Here is a 14968-nt window from a genome sequence, read left to right on the forward strand (position 1 = left end):
CGGCCATCAGAATCAACATACAGTACCTTTCATCTTGTCCCAGATCCTCACTGTCTGGCATTTCAGGTGTAAAAAGGAATTCTCTCTCTCTCTCTCTCTACCAATCTAGATAATCCAGGCAACGATCTTCTAGTCTGTTTTGTGTTTTAGAAGCGACAACCCGGGCACCAGTCCTGTTTGCTGCCGAGAAGAGCGCTCCTTGCTCAGAGAGCAAATGTTTACAAGACATCCTAAGTGCCTGCTGGTCTTGAATGAAGTTCAGAGAGTTCGGCTTTGATTGGCCAAGGCTATAAATAAACAAGTCATGACTCACCTCACACACTATGACAGGGTGTTTAGTAGCAAGTACAGCCAAAAGCAAAACATTTTTTTTCTTCTGGTCATGTGAGGGAGAATCACCACCCAGTTAGTACATTTTATTTTTCTGCTTCCACTGGAAATCTTCCTCAGCGTCTCCCATTTTTCTCAGGTGTAAGTAAGCAGCAACCAAAATGACCGGAAGCTAAATGACACAAACTTTAAAGTAAGACACTTAAAAATATAAGAGCAAAGATCTTACTGCAACTGTAAAAACATCCTTTTTTTCCTCCCCATGAAGTGTCAGTCACAAGCTTTCAGAAGAAGCAAAATTTTTCTCCATTGACTAAACTCACAGATGAAATAAAAAATTAGCAATTCTTTTAAAATAAGGAATAGGAAAACAAGTTTTCAATAAAGATCAATTTCATTGTTTTTAAGTTCTGCTTGTGGCAGACAAGCTTGGAATCAGTCTCAGCTGTCACAGGAATACCAGCAAATTGTACTGGAAGAGTCCTCAAAATGAAAGTATGCCGACAGGAGGGGGTTTTCTGCCAAAGTACTTCCAATGCCTCTGTGAACAACCTGAAGTGAATTGACAAATTCACTTTCCTCGTATCGCTTTTTGCTGCGTGCATGACAGGGATTCTGTCACTCCAGCTACACCAGCTACGTCTCTATTAATTTTCAACACCCCAGCAATCTTAATCTGTGCTGATGAAGCTTTGTCACGCAGCCCAAGACTCCAAGGATCACATATGTAGGTTGTTCAGCACATTGCTCAGCACTGCTCCTTCACGTGGCTTCCTTCTTCCATTAAACAGCTTGACCTATTGTTCTTACTGTTTTCAAACAGGTGCTACATCCAGAGATCTTCACATAGAAATCTTTTTTGCTAGGAGGGAACCCAGCAACATTTAGACCTGCCTCTCCTGCATAAGATAGTAGGAATTGTCCTGGGGATGTCACATCTCAAAAATAAATTTAAAAAAAAACCCCAATGCTGGAACAAAAGGTATGTCAGATTAAAAAACAACCACCCCATGTCTTTGATTTGTTAAGCTGTATTTGGTACATTGTGGGTAATGCATCATTCGCTGGAAAGCTGCTGGAAAACATTCAAAACTACAAAGGATTCTATCCTTTCTTCTTATTTTAATATAAAATGCTTCAAAATGGCTAGTAAGATCTAGATAAAAATTGCAAAAATTCCCCAAACCATATAATCATAGATCTATTACTTTAAATTGCATGATTTATATTTACTACGTGAGTATCTGAATTAATAAAATGACCTCAGGAAATGGTGAGAAAACAAATGAAACAGGAATGCTGCCTATCTGTGAATGACAACTTCCTTAACTCTTCTCCCAACATTCCAGTTAGTTCCTTTTTCCTTTTCTTAATCTCATCCAATCCTCAGTTTTCATACCTTTCCTCAATCTGTCACAAGACATGTTCTTCCTGAAGCAGTTTAATCATACTGGACTTTTAAAAGAAAGGAGGGAGAAGAAAAACAGGAATAAAGTCCTATGTCTAAATTATGCAAGGCAATATATAAATATATATATTAATAAATGTCCTGCCCTACTCAACAGAGACGTTCCATGGTCACGTATACCTGCATATTCCAATAGCATCCTCTCTTCTTTTTTCTTTTCTTTTTCTACTTCTGGTAGTTATAGCTGAAAATTATTTCAGCTGAATTTCCTTCAAGCTTACCCTGAAACAACAGAGCTGCTAAATTCAAAAATCTTAATTAATAAAATGGTTTTGTGTGACAGCTTCATTTTCAGATTAAAATTCTGAAGTCCTCTAATTAGGAAAAGAATCAAAAGAAATAACGGAAAACTGCAAACACACAAAAGCATCATTCAAAATTTAAATGTAGCATCAAAAATGAAAGCCAGCAAAACTAAACCCCTTGTGCAACCTGAGTTGCTTTTATTTGTTTACATGCACTGCAATATAGTCTTACATAGCCACATGCATTTACTATGTAAAATTGCCTTTTTACAAAATACTGCTTTTTAATGCATTTGATGATCACACTCAGGAGCTGAAAAGCTTTCAGTATTGTGTCTATCCCTGTATTTCAGCCTTGGAACTCGATGTACTCCAAACTCTTCAAGTACGACTTCCGACTGTTCATTTCCTCCTCACACTCTGTACACAGTGCTCACTGCTACAGCAGAAAAATGGTTCACTGTTTACTTCTACAATTCCTTAGAACTCTTCCCCAGCCCTCAGTGACGTAAGGAGGATAATATCACCTTATTTAGTTATCGATAAGCAAGTCCGGGAAAGATTAGGCTCAAAAGTGTCTACTAAATGAGTACCTAACTGAAATGTCAAGGACCTGTTAACTTGGAAGTAGAGCATTTATAAAACACTTCAATACTCAAAGACTAGTTTCTACTGATATCAGTGCTCATCGTTTTTGCAAATCAGACTTCAGAACAGCATGAGCGCATAATTAGCAGAGCCGCAATCACACTAAAGTATTTTGCTTAGTATCACAAAAAAGACTATCTAGAAAATTCATCTCAATTTTTTGATTAGTCTAAATTCTCCACACTCGAGGGAATCAGAGCTTGCATTGGCCCATCTGGAGGTTTCCAGCAGATCTGGCTCCAGACTATTTCACAATCACATGAGATGGAATGACCTCTCCAAGTACACTTGGGTGGAACAGCAGCAGGTGAGCAAAAAACTGTACTGAATGAGGCCAAAGGCCTTCTGGCGTCTCCTACTCTGTCCAAAAGCGCAGCCTAGGGAAAAATGCATTGCTGCCTTCTCCACATAGTCTTCCAGACTCCAATTGTGGCTCATGGGTTTCCTGAACCAGCAATGATGTCTATATTTTTAGCTCTGAGTGGATTTCCATCCTGTGATAGCATCTATAACATCTTGTGGCAAGGACTTCTGCAGCTTAACTACATACTGTTCGAAAACAAAAAAACCCAACCAAACCTCACTCAATTTTTTTTGCTCTGGTCTAGCCACTTCAACTGATTTCTAAGAAGTCTTATACTGGAACAGGTAGATGACAGTTATCTCTCTCTAGCTTTTCACAGCTATTTATCATTTTTACAGACCATTATCATATTCTTTTTGATGGGCCTGCAGAATTGAAAGGTGGAGCTGCCGCTCGCCTGGTATTAGAATTGCTAAAAATCAGTTTTAAACTTTTTCAACATGGAAAACTCAAAGTGACTAGAAATGGCAGAATTGAGGAAGGAAAAGCTCTTTCCCTACCCATGTTATTTTTCAGGGAGGTTCTTACTTCCTTGCTTAGTTGCAGCTAACGCTACAACTTTCTGAATTGCAGGGGACTTTGGTCCATCCTCTCTGTCCTTTGTAAGCTGCTGCTTGCCATCTCTGAGGCCTCACCTCGCATGACTAATCCTGCCCTTCTCAGCAACCTCTTTGCTTGAGCTGCCATCTCCCAGCCTTGCTGTATCTCTCTCACTTCTCACATCCAGCATTTTCTGAAATTCTCCCTCCCCTTGGCTCTGTTGGTTCCTCAACAGAAGGAACAACCTCTTCCCCCTAGCCCCGTTATTTCTGAAAGGAACATGAAAGCACTTGACTTCGTAATCAAAAGGAAAAAGGTACTTGATCGTGTTCTGCTCTTGGTCAGCTCATTCAGCTTTAAAAGTCCTATTTTGCTCACTTGTTTCATGCATGTAAGCTGCTGTGCACCCTGAAACATCCTCACTGTTCTTTTCCAAACTCTTCCTACATTTACTATAACCAATTTCAGGTGGGAGAGACCAGAAATGTACACCATTATTCCCGGTGAGGGCATACTATTAATTTATACGTTTTGACCCTTTTCGTGAGTTGCTCCTCATGCTCTGTTGACCCTTGTTACCACAGTTTTACACGCAGTTTTCCAGAGTACATGGTCTTTATTTTATTTGGATACCTTTAAGAATCAATCCTTCTTGCTTCTGTTCATCTTCATTACCCTGTTCTTCAACTAAAGAGCTCTCCTCTAGACCTTTCTCAAAACTTCCTTGATAGCACCCTTTACCGTCAGGTATTAAGACACCCCAAAAGATGTGCTGGCACACAGATCAGATGCCTGACATCTTGCTTGATCAGGGAATCTTACCAGTTTTGCTCTTGCTGAGTACAGATTTGGACTGAACATGTGTCATAATTACCAATTAAATGGCCTTCCCCCCAAACAGTATAGACATCTGTGTGAAATTTTCCTTTTACAGGCAGGCACCAAAGACTTCAGAGGAAGTCATCAGCAAGAGAAGGAAAATAAAAGCTACGTTCTTGCCAGAGACAAGGAAGTAGCTTTACCGAATAGCTGAGAGGACCAGAAATTGTGTCGGAGGCACTGTTTTACATACTCAGATACTGAAGATGCTCAGGGGCTTTAGCAGGGGGGTGAAAGGCAGCACGCTGATCATGTGGAGTGCAAGGGGGATGATCTGGCATTGCATGGTAGATGGTGTACCCCACCCAGTCTGCAAGCTTTCAAAGATTTTCATTAGTCAGCCTGTGGCACGCTTTAGCTGGTCGACCAGCTCCAGAACTAGTCACAATCACTGCCGCCTTCTACGTCTCTCCTCATCTAAAAGGAGAGTAAGACGGTGCTTTCAACATATGACTCTGTTCTAATTATTCAGCTATGAACGAGTTCACTTCTAATAATGAACACCATACTGTACACTTAAAGACATCCTAAAAAACTTCAACTGACTCATAGCAAAAAATCACACTCCAAAAAGAACATCTAGTTTAGTTTGTATTTCCAGAAGGAATGGGAAGTCTAGCATTTTATTTTTTGTACATGGTTTATGCTGATATTATTTTCAGCAAGAGCGTGTGTTTAAAAATTACCATCATTGTCAAAGGCATATTTAGGATTAAAACTAATTTGAAACGCATGTTTCTGCTGCTGAAAAAATTCATATTAATAACATATATGAAGTCCCCTAAAATGGATATTTCCTCCCCCCCTTTTCAACATAGAAAAGTGAATATACTGGTCACATTAGTGCGTGTGTGCAGGCATGTGTACATTTATGTATTTATAAGCACACACACATGAAAATATATATTTTAATGTATTTCATCAATTTGAAATGCACCCCCAATTTTCCCGTATTTTCAACATCCAAATTTGTTGAATGGTATCTGTCCCAATTCTTTCTGACTATGTAAAGCTGACTTCAAATTGCAAATGCTTATTATATTTACTTAACTTTGAGATCTCTTCATACACTACAAGATACGCACAGGAGGCTTGTTTTCGAAGAGAGGAAGCCTTTCATACAAGCATAAATGAAAAATCATCAAGATAGACCTGCTGCACATGCTCAGTTCTTTGCTGGAGTATTATAGCAGGTATAACCTCAACCTGGTAAGCAGTGTGCTAAAAAAACTTAAGACACCTATTACACACAAAACATAGTTTTGTATTTATCTGTACCTAGAACTAGGAATGGCAAAAAAAAAAATTAGAAAAAAAAAATCAACAGTCAAAGACCAACAAAAGCAAACAAAATAAGCGCTCAGTGAAATTTTTCTCTCTTCATGGAATCCTGCATATTATGCAGGACTCTTCTTTGTACCTGGATGAAATAACTAATTGTTAAAACATTTTTTAAATCACAAGCTGCACATTCAGGAAAAAAAACCCAGCATTCAGAAGTTTGACATAAAAAAAGTTATGCAACATTCAAAAAGCTAAACAAGATATTGCATGCAAGAAATATTTACTGGGCAGAATAAAGCACATGAATATGTATTTTTAAAGAATCAGAAAAAATTGAGTATGAAAGCAACATGACTATCAACAGACACCAAAACCTGATTTGTATCAGCAACAATGAATTGTCACTGTGAGGTATTAGTGTTTCATCATAAAGCACACATAATAATGCGCCATGGTGCATGAGAGTATTTCCAAGTTTTCGAACACAAGCAGAAAGAAGAGTTAAAGGAAGTAAGAGACTTCAACTGCAGTTTAGAAAGCAAATGCAGTTTAGTCACATGAAGATAGCAAATCTTCCTCTGGTACAAACATGATAGATCATGCTGGATTTGTGTGACAAACAGAGAAGAGTTGGAGACGGCGGTAGAAGATCTTACCACTAAGGGTGAAAATCTCAACTGCTCTGGGACTTTTGGCCATGGGATCTTGTTAAACAGCTACAAAAGAAACACATTTTTGGAGTGGAAAACAAACACGTAATACGTCATCTAGCAATGATCTGAGCAATTTCTAAAGATAACGGAGTATTTTTCCAAATTTGTCAAGAAACTCTTTACATACTGTTTCATGAAATTATTTTGCTTACTATACCACATTTCCTATTTACCCTAAGACCTACAAAGGTACTTATGTACCAGTTCATCTATAATCATGATCTGTAATTCAGCAAAGTCACATTAAAATGCAATTTTTTTTCCTAGGCACACGCGCTACTGAAGATTTTGAAACCTGCCCCTTCACCTGTCTCTTTTGGTTTGTAGCAATCTGAATCTGTTTCTTCTCAGCAATTGGTTTCTTCCCCCGCTGAAAAGAGATGAACTATATGAAAGGCAGACCAAATAGCAAGATAGCTATACAATGAAATCAGCTTGCACTGAACAAGTTGGTCAAAAGATTAAAAATAGTTAAGAACGCATGAAGAATTGAAAATATTTTTCAAAAGTGTTGATACAAAGAATTAAAGCACAAACCTGAGAAGTTTGTTGTGTTTTCTAATATAAGTATTAAACACAGCACAAAACAATGCAAGAAAAACAGACTGCCAGCAAGCTACCAAGAAAAGGAGAATATTTAGAAGACAATTCTATATATAATTCAATTAAGAACATAAGAAGTCACTCAGCTACATAGAATCTCTAAGATTATTAGGACACTCAGAGCCACGTACTGACAATGCCTATGTCTAAAAGATTTTGCTGGTATGCTCACAGTTTGCTAAGACAACCCACCACCATTTCGATGCTGCTGTCATCCTATGAAGAAGAGGATATGAGCCAGTTTTCCACCTAATCATATAATTTTTTCTTCTGTGCAATGTAAGAAAATCTCACCAGAGAGCAGATAGTGCAATTGCAAGCCACAACTAGATTGAAGTCCAGGTCACCAGTCCTGAATTAGACATTACAAGCTTAGGGATGAATAACTGCAGGACTTCAAGTACTTTATAATGGAAGCACAGCACACAGTTACATATTATTAATCATTTTCATTGACATCAGCCCTATTCTTATGTCCCAGCTCAAAGACCCAAAGTTCTTGGTTAATATTCAGAATTGCTAGCCAAACGTTTTCATACTAAATATAACTTCATCTTGATTCCTTCAGGGCCACAGCCTTTTTCAATGCCTATATAACAAAAGTGAGACAGATTACCAAATTATACTGTTAACTTCTCTCATCAACTTACTATCTATTTGTTGGTTTACTGTGTGACAAGAGAGGAAGTCTCTAGTGTTTCATATGCCTGACGTTTAAATTTCACGAATATTCTCTCCCTTTAAAAAAGAGCTTTTTCATTAGAATTATCTTTATTCAGTCTCACTGTGGTAGATACTGTGCAACTGTGACATAAAAAATACTAGATTGTCACTAATGTGACTCAGTCCTAAGGCCATAATTTTATCTGATGGAGCAATTGGTAATTTGTATGCTATCTGTTGCTACTTTCCAGCTTCAAAACACGTAACAGCACATTAGCAAATCTGATATATTATAATGAAAGCAATGAAATGTAAATTTATATAAGCAAAGTTTAAAGTACTTACAAACTAAAACAGATCAGGGAAAATAATGTCAGACTGCATGCCATTTTAGAAGGCACATACTTGTGTATGCAGGTCAACCAGCTTGTTTAAAAAAGGCAAAAATATAAGAACTCCTCACCACAGTTCATGTTACCATTTAATCTCACATTATAGCTCTACCAGTTGGAAAGAGAAACCAGACATATAACTTTGTTAAATGCAAACATCAAAAGAAAATACTCCTGCATAATATCACAGGCAACAACGTACAGGGGTAAGATAGGCAATAATGAGAAATAGCAGCAAGAAATACATTATACGAAGCAATGGTATGCTTCACACGATGACAATTCATACACATACACAATTGCAGACTGGATAGGATGGTTAATTCTGAGATGCATTGATGAAAACAAAACTAACTTTATCCTGGAGTGACTGAAGTGTCCAATTTCTTACCAGAGTTCCTCCAAACTGTGTGTGTCAAACCACAATCATTCTGCTCTTTTAACATCTGTCCCTCTGTGAAATAACTGCAAATTTAAAGCTATGGAGGCTAATGAAACACCACACAGCTCCACAGAAAAGGCAAGGGGGCAGCCAAGACTGCAGAAGAGAACTCAACACCCTCCTGCAATCACACCTACCCCCCAAAAAACTACAGAGCTAAATGGCTCTTGGGCTAACAGAAGTCAAGAAAGAGACAAGGAGCGATGATCAATGAAGGCCTGCAGCCTAACCTGTTTGTCATCAACGGCATGGGCAGATCTGTGATTTAGAGGAATCCCCTGAACTGGTTGGGCGAGCACTGCCAGAACACTCAGCCAGAAGTGCTGAGCTCCCGATAACCTTCGCCCTCCCTGGAGAAGATGATAACACGCATGACATTTTGCGGAGAGGCTGACAGCAGTACCGGGAAGCCAAATTAACTTTAGTTATCTAGACTTCTGTCTCAAAGTATAAAAGACAAATTTTCCTTTCCCTGTTCCTTTACTATTAATTTTTATTTAAATTCAATGCACTACATAAGGTGGTTTAGAACACATGTACAGAACACCTTGTTTTGCACAGCACAATAGCAGCTCCTATCACCGTTAAAACTTCCTTTTCCCTTATTTTTCATGGATGTCTAAAAATTTCTAAAGAAATCTTTTTGTTAAGCTCTAGCAAATACATTTCAATAGTAGATTTTGCTGCCAGAAGACTGAAAAATTAAGCTTTCAATTTAGAAGTTACTTATTCATACATGTATTTTATCTATATAAATCTGTAAAATGCATGATATTTTGTCACAGCTTTTAGAATCATAGAATCATTAAGGTTGGAAAAGACCTCTAAGATCATCAAGTCCAACTGTCAACCCAACACCACCATGCCCACTAAACCATGTCCCTAAGCGCCGCATCTACACGTCTTTTAAATACCTCCAGGGATGGGGACTCAACCACTTCCCTGGGCAGCCTCTTCCAATGTTTCACCACTCTTTCAGTAAAGAAATTTTTCCTTACATCCAATCTAAACCTCCCCTGGCGCAACTTGAGGCCATTTCCTCTCGTCCTATTGCTGGTTACTTGGGAGAAGAGACCGACACCCACCTCGCTACAACCTCCTTTCAGGTAGTTGTAGAGAGTGATGAGGTCTCCCCTCAGCCTCCTTTTCTCCAGGCTAAACAGCCCCAGTTCCCTCAGCTGCTGCTCATGAGACTTGTTCTCCAAGTTTTGCTGTTTCCTTCAGAATCTTGATCTCCGAGATACCTATGAGAAAGCATCCTTTGCTTTGAAAACCTTCTCTGCTGATATACAGATCATAGGGTATCTCAAGTTGGACGGGACCCAGGATCATTGAGTCCAGCTCCCTGGATGTTCCTATAGATCTTCCTATAGAGGAGGGAAGTAGAAGGGTGAAAAAATAACACTCTACCCAGACTTTTACTTTAGTCCAGTGAGGTGAGTTTTTCTTATTAAAAAAAAAGACTTTATTTGGAAAGTATTCAGAGCACTTTAAATACATCATTTTTCAACTACTTTTCAGGTATCCTGCACTTCTCTCCACCTCATTTCCGTGACTGACAACGAAAGCCCCGGAAGACTAATTTCCATATGCTAAAGTTATTCTTTACCAAAAAAAGCCTCTTTAGTATGTTTTGTGTTTGATTACCGATTGATGAAATATTTTCCAAGGTACATCTGGAAGGGTTTTGAGCAAAGTATTTGAAACTTTAACAAAAAATTCTGTTTGTGTGTCCTTTTCAGAAACTTCTTTATATTTCTGCTTATCATCAGATTAAGGAGTTTTCAGATGAATTCCCATGGTTTGAGACTTCGATTATAATACAAAATATCTAATTCAGCTAACAAGTTAGGACAGAAGTTGCCAAGCTATGCATCCTAGGAAAATTGTCTGCTTATGGTGAACTCACAGTGGAAAGAGTTTTCTTCCTGTACAGCCCTGACACGAGAACTTCATACAATAATTGTTCAGACACATTTGGAGTCTTTGCTATCAATACGCGAAACAACAGCCTCACATGCTTTTGTCTCAGTTTGAGTTCTAAGAAAACATAGACATGCATTTGGCTAAAAGTTCTTAAAAATGTTTAGAACAGTATCTTTTTAAAGATCAGACACGCAAACCTCAGATATTACTGCTCTGATTGATTTTATTACTCTGATCTCATGCCTAAATGCATAAAGCAAGTTCTTAAGGTACACGTTGACCTTGCAACTTCCATGGAATGCGGTGGTAGCAACAGACACTCCGTCTAAAATTGGGCAACAGCTCTCTCATGCGCCCTTCTGGGATTTCTCAAACTTTAACATTTATATACAATTTATTAACAACATATACAAATGCAGAAATAAAAAGATGTATTTATTTCAGTCTTACTATGTCACTGAACTGAATAAAAAGTCAATGCTTGTAACGCTTTTAACAAGAACAGCTATACTGGGTCAGCCAAAGGTCCATCTAGCCCTGTGCCCTGTCTTCAACAGTTGCCAAAATTGAATACCTGAGGATACGTAAGCAACAGAGTAAGAACATGGGAAAATATGTAATGATACCTCCATAAAATACAATACAGCCTCCAACAGTCTGCAACTCAGGGACTTTCAAAACCAGAGGTGCTAATGTTTTATTTAATAGCCTTCAATTAATTTTCTTCAAAGAACTGTCCTGTAATTTATATTTTTAATCCACATATAGTTCTAATGTTCACAACAATCCTGTATCAAGGATTTCTAAAGCTTAATTACCTCTTTTGATTTTTCCTCAGCCTGCTGCCTGCTATTTTGATGCCTCCTCATTCCAATAGCGTGAGAGAGAAGGCGTGTTCCTCATGGTATCTTAGAGACCTCTATTATATTCCCCCTTAATTATTCCTTTTCTCTTTTCAAAAGTCCTATTTCATTTACTTGTTTTTTATACGGAAAGAGTTCCATATATTTGTTCTACCTTGTTGCTCTACTCTGGACATTTTTTCCTCCTGTATCTTTTTCTGGGAGGTAGCAGATCAGAACCACGCACAGTATTCAGGATGTGGACATACAACAGATTTACAGGAGTGGCGTGTGGCTGTGCTTACTTTTGCCCCGTGTGTCTTTTTTACTGATACTTAACAGTAGATTTAGTCTGTTGATCAACGCTGGTTTTGTGAGACCACATCTTTCTCATGAGTGGTTACAGTCACCTTTGGACACTATTATTTTATATGTGAATTTAGGACTGGTATTCCTGCATAACTTCACAGTTACCTACACTGAATTTCATATGCTATTTTACTGTGAAAGAATCCTGTAAAGGTCTTCTGAAATTCTTCACAGTCGGTCCTTGTCTTCATTTCCTTGAATAATGTGGTACCTCCAGCAGGCCTGGCCATCCCACTATTCACTGCCTTTTCAGGATCACTTACGACTACGTTTATCAGAACGGTTCCAGCACACACTGCTGCAGGACTCGTTCTGCAGCCTTCCATTAACACGAAGGCTAGCCGTTTAGTCTCACTGCTGTTCCCTATATTCCATCTGTTTTTTTATTCATGGGAGGATCTTCTCTCATATTCCAGAGTTACTTATTTGCTTTTAGCTAATGCCTTTTGGAAATTCAACTGGACTACATCAATCTCTACTCAGCATTCTGTCACAGTCTTCTTGTCTGAAATTTTTAATATAGATTTTTAAAGAATGTTAATATTTTGAAGTATTTAAAAAAAAAATTTCTACTACTTTCATATTGGATATTTTCATATTCACCATGAAATTCTCTTAAGCATTACCTCACACTATGAACTGACCTACAGCAACGTCAATGGCCACAGCTAAGTCAGCGATCTATTAATTGTACTACCAATCCAAGCACTCAGTAAAAAAAGGCTGAACTTTTGAAAGAGTATCATTCTCCTTATATCAAATCTAAGCTAGGAAAAGGAAGCGTGTGTCATATGGTGCTGTGACCGTAACATTCAGGTGGGCTTGAGAGAACTTTCGTGGTTTTGTGCTACAGTAAATATTTATCTCTGAAAATTTTTATTAAACTGGTCTCCTGAATATGTCTGATTATCTGTATTCAAGGAGTGGGGAAACTTGCAGAGCATGAAAAACACAATGAGCATATGCTACCCTTTGTTTTCCTCAGTGTAAAAATAAATGACGTGTAGCTTTATAGAGCTAATTTCCAGTGTTATTTAGACTCTAAAGCATCTTGGAATATTAAAAAAAAAAAAAAAAAAAGAATTAAGGCATTAAATGTATTTCAATAGGTAAACATGCAACATCTCTTCTGCCAGTAAGAAAAAAGGAAAAAAAAAAAAAGGAGACTCAGGGAAGGAATATCATAATGTTTGTTTCAAAATGGCTGAGCTGTTTTACTCAACTGTATGTTGAAACACCTAAAAGAATATAATATGTTATTCTGCTGATAGGCTCACATGCTTCAACAAAACTCTGTGCCAGGACATTCCTTACTAAATTAGTGACTAATCAGATGTTGTGCTGGGAAACACACCCTCACGTGTGACAACAACCCAGGCATCTGCAACATAAAAAAAAAAAAAAAAAAAAAAAAAGGTGTGGGGGGGACTACGACTATAGGTTCTCATGCCCCCTGTAAATAATTTCCATCATGCGTTTTGTAATCTAATGCTCGTATTTGGCAAACCAGATGCAATTAAAGGTCAAACCCCAACTACTATATAAACTCAACTCTACTGACTCTGATCTTTCTCCTGACTGTCACCGTTCTAAAGATTCCAAGCAATGACGTCCTCTTCCTTCCATGGCAATAACTAGTATATATTTACAAATACCTTGTTTCATTAATCATGTATGTTTCTTGCTTCTTCTATGAAGTTCTCAAATTAACCAAAATTGCCTGTTTCTTTTTCCTTCTTATTACACTCAAATTTCCAATATGCTTTATAAATTGTTTAGAATTCGAAAACTTGACAGGAATTAACTCAATAGGCTGTTAGGAGACCTGCACATATTTTCTCCTTGTGAAAAACAGCATTTTTACAAAACTGAAAATGTAAGTTCTATATTCTTGCTGCATACAGGGGGCATACTGCATATGGAAAACTGTGTAGCACTATAGATTTTTCAGTCTTCGTTCTTGTTGTTGAGATGTAAGATAGTACACAAAATATTATTTAAATAATTCAGTTTCTCAAACCACATATAATAGTACAGAAAAGCAAGCTTCCTAAGCAGAGAAACAGATACGGATTCAATTACTTGGGTTTCAGGTTCTAGGAACCTTTGCGTTGTCTGCAGAATGACCCGAAAGCTGGTCTCACGATGCTGAAATCGATGCTTAGGGACAACTGGCCCCAGAACCATTTCTGTACATCATGTATGTATATTCTCATAATCAGATCGATGCGGGTTTATGTGGCAAGAAAAGAAACCTGTGACTGGCAACAACTGTGACAAGCGATCACCGAAATTGGGAGACGAATGCCTCTGATAAATATACCTATGGCAGGTTTGGGTATTTGATTCAGTAACTTTTTTGTGTGGAACAAACCCTGTTCTTCTCCTCAAAATAATAAAATAACAAAAGCAGCATTTCTGCTTACAGGGAATAGATAATACAGACCAATATTAAAAAGGGACAAAAGCTATTTGTACTTGCAGGAGAAAAACATCTTTTTCACATTTTTGTGTTTGGCATAAGCCATACCATTTGCTTTTCATGCAGTCTTTAGTGAGAATATGAAAATACAGAATATGGTTAAGCTTGCTACCTGTTTTTATGTAGTTTTTTATCAAATATGACTTGTCTTGTGTTTAAAAAAAGCAATTCTAAAATGAAACAGTCCATTTTTTTTTCTTAATCCTAAAAGCAGGCTCTCTATTTAAAGTAACACTGGGGGCTCCCTGAATGCTATAGTTTATAAATACCCTTTAAGATGACAAGTCAAATGACTTCAGGATTGTAAGTTATCTCTCACAGTTGTTCAACTGTTAAAATGGAAAGTGGTAAGAATAGAATAAAAATACCCATGGTGAAAATGTTACATGTGCAATGGAATAAACATAGGGAATAGGACACATGAACATTTTAACATTAATCTTTCCACTTAAATTTACTCTACCCTTTAAAAAGGTCAGTTTTGCGAATTTCTCTCCTGATGAGCAATTTGAGGTCTGTCATTCTGTTCAAAGCTCCACACTGATCAGAAATGCAGTCTTCCTCTACTCATGATCTGCCTGGTACTTGTCGCAACGATATTCTGCTGGTTTAGGCATCAATAATAATTTGACGCAACCCACCTAATTATATAATAAAGAACATTTTAAAATATATACAAAAGGTGAAAAATATGAATGTTACATTTGCAAGCAGAACAAATCTCTGAGGCAGGCAAACATGCCCGACAGCTCTGTGGCGATCAATCAGACAGGCTGTT

General features: G+C 37.7%; 1 protein-coding gene across 2 annotated transcripts in view; it reads right to left on the reverse strand.

Annotated features, from left to right (window-relative positions):
* The window catches only part of RETREG1 (reticulophagy regulator 1), a 70354-nt gene that overhangs the window by 24015 nt on the left and 31371 nt on the right, over positions 1-14968 (reverse strand). The window contains exon 1 of one of the 2 annotated variants that reach the window (XM_076330369.1): positions 27-268. The exons of the other annotated variant lie outside the window; for it this stretch is intronic. Coding sequence (XP_076186484.1) covers positions 27-61 — 35 coding nt within the window. The 5' untranslated portion in view covers positions 62-268. Of the gene's footprint in view, positions 1-26; positions 269-14968 lie in introns of those variants that run through there. 2 annotated transcript variants of the gene reach the window in all.

Source organism: Aptenodytes patagonicus, chromosome 2 (genome assembly GCF_965638725.1).
Source record: "Aptenodytes patagonicus chromosome 2, bAptPat1.pri.cur, whole genome shotgun sequence".
Classification (NCBI taxonomy): domain Eukaryota; kingdom Metazoa; phylum Chordata; class Aves; order Sphenisciformes; family Spheniscidae; genus Aptenodytes; species Aptenodytes patagonicus.